Source organism: Nymphalis io, chromosome Z, assembly GCF_905147045.1.
Source record: "Nymphalis io chromosome Z, ilAglIoxx1.1, whole genome shotgun sequence".
NCBI classification, from domain to species: Eukaryota; Metazoa; Arthropoda; class Insecta; order Lepidoptera; family Nymphalidae; genus Nymphalis; species Nymphalis io.
Genome location: NC_065918.1, coordinates 7,042,566 through 7,051,385, shown reverse-complemented (window position 1 = coordinate 7,051,385; position 8,820 = coordinate 7,042,566). Strand labels below are relative to the sequence as shown.

The following is an 8,820-nucleotide window of genomic DNA, read 5'->3' as shown; positions in this document are numbered from 1 at the left end:
CAACAGTTTTTAAAAATTTGATTGATCCTTAAATAACGAAGAAGGTACAGGATCTCCATCTTCAGCATCAGTATCATCGGATTCACCCCAATAAAATTTTACTGCCTGCACAAACAAAGTAAAAATGCGATAGTAAATATTTTTTATCGAAGCAAATTTCAATCATATCATTCTTATTAGTTAAAGTTTAGTTAGTAAAAGGGACTCACCCAAGGAGTTCTGTCCCACAATTCCTCGCGTTCTAGAAGAGTTAAGTGTGGCCTGACAAGGGCATACCAGTGAGGACTATTCATGGCCTGCAATTTTTTTTTTTACATTTAAAAACGTATTTGGCTTATTAATAGCCTGGAGAAACGAAAAACAATACCACGTGATCCAAGCCCCCAATTTTGCTTATCTTATAATCGATACCAGATTCTTCGGAATCGTCTTCATTGTCGAGGTAATTGTTGAAGACAAAAGGAAGTGGTGGTCCCCGGGAAGAGGCGTATGGGCTGACTGTAAAAGTTATTACATTTAGTTATAAAATTATTATAAACATGTAAAATACAGTAATATTATATTTTTGCGTTAGTTACTTACGATCACAGTCGTCATCATCCAGATCCAACCCCAATGATAGATTGAACATATTTTTCTCAAGTGACTCCGCAATGACTTTTTCTGTTTTAAAAACACAATTCAATTATAATAAACTTATTCGAATAATGTAAATGAAAATGAGGTAAGATAAAATGATCTCACTATAATAATATCTGTTTGTATTGTCAGTTGTAGGTGCCGATCTGTCATTGGACGAGGCTTCGCTGCTGGAATGTTGTTGCATTCTGACTTCCTCTTGATACTCGTTACTCATTGTCTGACAGTTCTACAACAAAATATGTGTCCTTTTATTTGTTAACTGTAGAAGAATGTTAAGCTACGTCAAATGTACATCAAGCATAAAATCAAATAATTCAGTAAATGTAGGTAATGAAAGAAAATATTAGAACACTAATGCGTAGCATAAGATCAATCATCACATATATCCCCTTCCATTATCATAAAACTGCGCGGACACGTCCACGCGTCCTTTGTTAACCGCTCCTCGCCCCTTTTGGGATGAGGAAAGGAGGGACAAAATCTATAACGTCTTTAAAAAAATTAGCTTAGTTACTTTAGTAACAAATTTTCGTATTTCCTATCTTAGTAGCTAATTTTATAAAAATATACATAAAACAAAGCTATTTAACTAAATGTATTAGATAAATATAATATAAAAAATCGCATAAATGAAATGAAACCCTATATCTCATGAAATTCACTTGCGCTTAGCTATTCGCAGCGATAAATATTTATAAATTAAATTATTAATATTTTATTTTAACTTCAAAAATCATATTATTTTTATAACATGAGAACAAAAATAAAAGATACATACAGTTCCCAAGGCGCTCTCTGGACCACAATATATTAACATTTTAAGGGGTTACAACTTTTTTACGATAAATCTAAAAAAATATCAGACACAAAAATGTGGAATACGCGTTATTACGGTCGCAACGCAGGTGCCACAATGTCTGAATTTTATCCAGTAAATAAGTTTGCGCATGTCTGAATTTCACCTACGTACATTTATATGAGATGAGACGAGATGTCCCTCTGGTTGGAACACGTGAATCTCAAGCGAAGATTGCGGGTTCAAGCGCCACCGAATTTGTTTTTGTGTTATTTTTTTTAAATTTTGTTATACTTTTTTTCATGACTTTTATTTTTGTTTATAATTCTTTTTGTGGTTGGCAATGAAGGAAAACATCGTAAGAAAACCTACATGAGTCGGTACTCGGATGGAAAGTCTCCCACATGTGTATCCACCAATCCACATTGGAGCAGCGTGTTTGATGCTCTCAATCTTATTTTCAAAAGTCTCAGCCCCTGGTCATAAAAAGTTTACAGGTTACAGTTATACGACCTTGACTTTCTTACATTTATATAAAAAATTTGACTTTTAATTCAATGAGTAACAGCCTGTGAATACCCCACTGCTAGGCTAGGTTTTGGAGCTTATTCCACCACGCTACTCCAATGCGGATTATATAATACACTTGTGGCAGAATTTCAGTGAAATTATACACGTGCAGGTTTCCTCACGATGTTTTCCTTAACCGTCAAGCGCGAGATGAATTATAAACACAAATTAAGCACATCGGTATCATCGGTTAATTCTCGATTCATGATTCACGCGTTCTAACTATTAGGCCATCTCGGCTTTTTAGTTTTTTATTGCTATTGATATTTTATATATTAGATATAGACATTGAAAGAAATGTTAACCATCACATACATTGCCAATGCGCCATCAACCTTGGGAACTAAGATGTTATGTCCCTTGTGTCTGTAATTACTCTGGCTCACTTACCCTTCAAACCGAAACACAACAATACTAAGTACTGCTGTTTTGCGGTAGAATATCTGATAAGTGGGTGGTACCTACCCAGACGAGCTTGCACATAGCCTTACCACCAGTAAGATACATATCACAGAATAGTTTTGAATTTGAATCTTGAAGACAAAAGAAAAGATTGGTTGCAGCGGAAGTCAAAAGCATTGGAAGAGCATAAAGTTAGATTGAAAACCAACTGAGGTAGACGCTTTGTGTCCTACCTAGGCGGAACTAGGTTCATAATTTTTTGTCAACTATGATATTTTCTTAACGGTACCTTAACTTTGATTTACTTAAATATAAGTGCCATTATACTATGGGATTAAGACATATTTTGACAAAATAGTTAAGATTGTATAATTGTTGGCACTCAGTGATGACTATGAGGTATAAAGTTAGTTACATATATATGAAATAAACAACATGATATAGAGGTATTCTTGCTTTTTATTTAAAGTCCAATATTGTTGTCCATATAACTATAGTATAATATATTTCAATATTTTCAAACTACTTAATATTAAATTGAATAACTTTGTTATTACATATGATAAGTGTATAAACATACGACGTTTACGACGAACGACTACGTACGGTACGACTTTTTTTAAGCCACACATAAAACATTCGACGTATTACGTTATTTTCCTGACGAGACAGAAATTATCTGATGTAGCCATTTAGCTGATGATCTTCAGACTGGAATGTTAGAAAAGTAGCACGCCATGTACACAACATTGAATAGTAGTATTAAAGATCATATATATGTTCTGTTGTGTGATATGCATAATATTATATTACATAGTACATACTAAGAATTATGAATGATGTATAAATATATACAAAAATATTTTAGGCGGAAGATTTCAAAATCATATTTGGTAAGTTAAATTAAAATAACGAATCAAAAGTCGAGTTAAGTTAATAATGGTCTATTTTTATTAACTTAACTCGACTTATGATTCGTTATTTCAATTTTTTTTTTAATTTTTATTTTTGGGGTTTTAACCCTAAAAGTCTTCGTTTGATGCAGAATAAAAATATACTTTTCAAATAGTCACATTGTTAATAATAAACAGTAAATTTAGAATTATATACTAATGAACCTAAAAACAAACTTGATACAATAAAATAAATAACACCAATAAAATGTTTTATATAAACTATAATTAATAGATTAATTATAATGCTTAAATATGTTCTTACATATTAAGTCATTTTAAATAATCTAATGACGTCAGGCTGGGAAAAAATTTTATTTAAGCTGGCGTAGTATAGACTCTTAAATATAAATTAATATTAGGATTATTTTTAAATTCTTCATATTAATCATATGAATTTATGATGTTGCTAGTTATATGACAACGCCTACAGTCGCTATATTTGATCTTCCAAATTCGATTACGTATATTCATGAGTGGTTAATATATTTTTCTTCTATCCATAAAATAATTTCTCGGCAACAATTTACCAGAACATTATATATATATATTTATATTTTTTGAATATATATATTCAAAAAATTAAATCACCAGTGTTTCTGACAGTTATTCATTGAAACGTTTCATAAACATTTTACAATATTAAAAAACAAAATCTAAACACATAACAATTTCGCATCACCCTACCCGAAAAATGTTAAAACTTGAGGGCGCACAATGATTTTACATTAAACAAAGGGTATTTCTCTTAGAGAAGTGCGATATAGTAACGATTTTTTAGTTGCGAACGAGCAGAAGAATCAGCGTTTTTGGCACCAGTTTCGTCGGAGTCATCCCAATAAAATTTTATTGACTGCACACACAAAGTAAACATTCGTTAATAAATGTAATTATCGAAGCTAAAAATAAGCTAATAACAAATAATCATTAATTTAAAAAATATATATATTTATATAATTTTAATAGTAAACATAACCTTACCCAAGGAGTTCTGTCCCACAATTCCTCACGTTCTTCTTGTGTTAAGTGTGGCCTTACTTGGGCATACCACATAGGGCTATTCACGGCCTGTAATATTATATTTTTTTATATTAAATTTTTAAATAATTAAAAACAAATTTTATTCATAAATAGCCTCGATAAACTAAAAACAATACCACGTGATCCAAGCCTCCAATTTTGCTTATCTTAAAATCGAGATCAATTTCTCCGGCATCATCTTCTGGATAGTCGTTGAATACAAATGGAATTGGTGGTCCACGAGAAGAGGCGTATGGGCTCACTGTAAAAGTTATTTCATTTAGTTACAAAATTATTAGGAACAAATTAATTATTTAATTTAATTAATTATAGTAATATTTTTCATCAGCTACTTACAATCGCAGTCGTCGTCGTCGTCTTCTAGATCCGACTCCACCGATAGATTGAACATGTTGTCCGCAAGTGACTCCGCTATGATATTATCTGTGTTAAAAACATGATCAACAACAACAAAAATCATTAGTAAGCTAATAAAAAGATAAATTAAAATAAATAATATGATCTAACCATAATAATAGTCGCTCATATTGTCAGCTGATGATTCAGTTTCGTCATCAGACGACGATTCGCTGATGAAATCTGGTTCTATAATGACGTCTAGCTCACATTCTTCATCCATTGTATGGGAGTTCTAAAAAAAAATAATGTCACTTTTTATTTTTTAACTGTTCTAGTCTCTTAGGCTATATAAAACATAAAATCAATTTAGAATAATAGGTAATGGAAGAAAATATTTCAACAGGTATTGACCACCCCCTTCACTCCTCTGTCACAAAACTGCGTGGAAACGTCCTCGCGTCCTTTGTTGACCTCCCCTCGCCCCTCTCAGGGTGTGGAAATGTAGGACAAAATCAATAATTTCTCATAGAAATTTTAGCTCAGGTACATTTAATTTTATTGTGTATTTAATTTTTTTTAAATACACAATAACAATGCTCATAAACATAATGTATTGTAAAAATTATATTTTTATTATTATAATATTTTTTTTTAATTCGCATAAATTTAAGGCAACCTATCTATCTAATGAAATTCACTTGCGTCAAGTTTTTCGCACAGGCAAATATTTATCAATAAAATTATTAATATTTTATATTAGTTTTAAAATACATAAAATGTTTATATAAAATGTCAGATATAGAAAAAATAATACTTGAATCTAATATAACACATACTATTGTCATATCGGTCTCAAGAGCACTATTTTTTAACATTTTGAAGAGTTATGACTTCTTTATACTGAAACTAAATAAAACCAGTGAATATACGTTATCACAGTCCCGATGACGGAGCTACTATGCCTGGGTTTATTTGTTAGACTGCGCATGTCTGAATTGCTTCTATGTATATTTATATGAAATGAGACAAAATGGCAAAGTGGTGAATTCTAAGCGGAGATCCCAAGCGGGTTCAAACCTGGGCAGAATTTTCATGTGCTTAAGAATGCGCCTAAAGCCAGCAAAATTATAGATTTTACCTACGCATCCCTTGTACGGTGCGCTACATGTTCACCTGGGGCCTCAAACGATTACCATATTAATAATATTTATTCCATGCACCTAGATTTAAATAATATATTTCCATTAATATACGGTGATTTGATGACAGCCTGTTATTTTACGTGGTAGAATTAAATCTAGATATATAGATATAAACTGCAGTTGATAGAAGACTAGAGGGGAGAAGTGCCAGAGGCTTTTATTGTCACTGTGTCGTAGTTTCAGTAGGCTGCTGCTCACATGTTACTTGCATAATAGACCTCCCTGAGGAAGACGGCAGCCGGGATGGCCTCGGGCTGCTGTAGGCACTAGCGAGGAGTGCGGGGGGGGGGCGAGATTACCTTCGCCAATATTGCAAAAATAGAGCAAACTTTTTATTTAAAATTGGTTGGTATAAATAATATTTTAAAACAAGCTGGACTTATATAAATTTAGATAAGGCAGCTGGTGAAACAACGTGCGAGATCTGATATCATCATTTCAAAATAAAGGAATTGAGTCAAAACTTATTCTTTGAAAGTTTTGTCTCAACAAAGGTCATTGTTTGGTTTCATTTGGAAATTTCAATATTTTATGGAGTACTAGAAATGGGATTTTAATTAATTTTGCGCAACGGTCACTTTAGTATGGATAACAGCGGCGGCGGATAAATATTTCTTGAAATACAAACTTTTAAAAGTAAATCATGATTGCGAAAAGCTTTCGTTTTCTTATGAAGAATTTTCATAGAAATTTGTTTTTCATCTGAAGTTTATTTTTACAAAACAATTTTTATGTAAACGTTTTGTGAAAACTAAATATCAAATTTGGTGTCGTGATATTAATTTTATGTTTATAGTTCTATTTTTGAATATCGTTAATAATAAGAAAGGAAACCCTAAATGTGCTACTGATGGGCTTGCTTTATATCCTCTTAAATTCGATGAAACTTATTTGATTACGCTGTCCAAGTGCGTTAGTTGTTCATATTGCTGATTCAATTCGACCCAAGCATGTTTTCTAAAAAAATTTTTCTTCATCACTAATGATGAATGAAAATATTAAAATACAACAATCTCAACTCAATAGTTGCCCAGAAAACGAACTTACCTACCGAACTGTTCAAAGTGAGCGTTGACGAGCATAGCAAAGGGTCAACTCCCGAGAACTGCTCGGAGTTTCTTCCCGATGAACACGATGGCCCATAGAAGTTCTTCTCTCTCTTTCCCTCTACTGGACTTTCCTCGCAAAGATACTTTATTTAAATTTATTTTACTTGTATTGAACTATTGTGTTGACAGTTCCATTGAACCCTGAATCCACACGTATTAAAAGTACTTGAAATGTATTTAATATTGTTTGCTGTACACCTTAAAAGAAAATTTTGCCCGCTTAATTAAACTTAGAAAAGAAATATGTAAATTCATGATGGGACACATCTAATGCTTTTGAATTTTCTTAGGTAAAATACCTACCAATACAACTTCTCACTTACATTCGTCTGCTTTAGAAGCCTCTGAATTATTAACAAGCAAGCCGTGTACGGGTATTTTTTAATGGGATTTATATGAAAATTTTGGTCGAAAATAATTAATTATTTTTGTGAAGCTTGTTTAAGCGGTAAAATATATAAATTTATATATTGATTTATTATATTTAATTTAGAACATATTTGCTGTTTACTCTATACAATAGAGATTATAAATATTCTTGCAGAGAGCGCTGCGATAACGGATAAGTCAGCGGCGGTTTATAATCATCTTAAATTTGCAATTTTCATGCAATCTATGTGAATTTAATGTTTGTTTTTTTTACTTACTTACTTGTACTGCCTAACCACGTCTCATTTTGCGTTAATTTGGATAATTAATTTTCATCAAAAGTTATAATTATTACAGTATATATTTATGTCCATGTCTCCTAGTATATTGATATATATTGTTAAGACTGCGTTTGAAAAATCGCTCCGATTGCAAAATATTTATTTTTGTACATCTTCCCTATTTCATAAGTTTTATTAGTTTTTTTTGTTTCCACTCAGAACTACAAAATGAATACGCAACCTTAATTTTAATTTAACATATAGTTTTAAAACAAACATATACAGTTTGTTGCATATTTTTTTAGATATATGCCGACGTGTAGCGAACAGCAAAACTATAAAAAATACATAAAGATCTTGTAAAAGAAAGTAGGTTTCCAAAATGACTACAATAAAGTCTACGATACCGTGTACCTTTCTTTTATAGATAACTCTCGTTACACGACTGTGATTATTTTTATTTTTGAATTTTTTGAAATTTTTTTGAATTTGAAAAGAGCTAATATTAACTGTTACAAAATAAAAATCCTTATATATAAAAAAAACATATTAATTGTAAACGCTTCATGTTATTAAATATAACTTACACTAATACTATAGAATTCAAACCAGCAGTTCAAAAATATTACGAGTTACTGCTACGACTACTACTTCTAAGGGAACTATGCTTTATGCATATTTTTACTTTATGATTATTTTATGGTACCAAAATTCATACATTTACTTGCATCATCCTTTTACTGTATTTGAATGATTCTATAATTAAAAAGGTGGTAATGAGTAACTATTAATTTTCTTTTCATCATCATCATCATCAACAGCCAATCATTGTCCACTGCTGAACATGGGCCTCTCCCAAGGTGCGCCAAAGCTCCCTGTCCTCCGCCTTCCGCATCCAGTTGGTGCCCGCCACCTTTGAATTTGTGGACTAGTCCCTCAGTTAGTGTTCATGTTTTGGCACCGTATGTCATGGCAGGTTAGACGCATTGGTTGAAGACTTTCGTCTTCAAACATTGCGGTATAGACGACTTGAAGACTTGACGAAGGTTGCCAAATGCTGCCCATCCCAAGCGAATTCTTCGATCGGCTTCCTTCTCGAAGTTGTTCCTACCGACT

At 31.9% G+C, this 8,820-nt stretch overlaps 1 protein-coding gene across 1 annotated transcript; it reads right to left on the bottom strand.

Moving 5' to 3' along the window:
• On the bottom strand, positions 1–5,643 carry LOC126780409 (uncharacterized). Its single transcript, XM_050504883.1, has 10 exons — positions 5,580–5,643; positions 4,912–5,035; positions 4,741–4,827; positions 4,521–4,645; positions 4,345–4,431; positions 745–868; positions 583–663; positions 368–498; positions 210–296; positions 1–105 (listed from the first exon to the last, which is right to left on the bottom strand). Exons 1-10 carry the CDS (start codon positions 5,616–5,618, stop codon positions 10–12), a joined length of 981 nt encoding a protein of 326 aa, XP_050360840.1. The 5' UTR covers positions 5,619–5,643; the 3' UTR covers positions 1–9.
• Between the last annotated feature and the right edge of the window lie 3,177 nt (positions 5,644–8,820).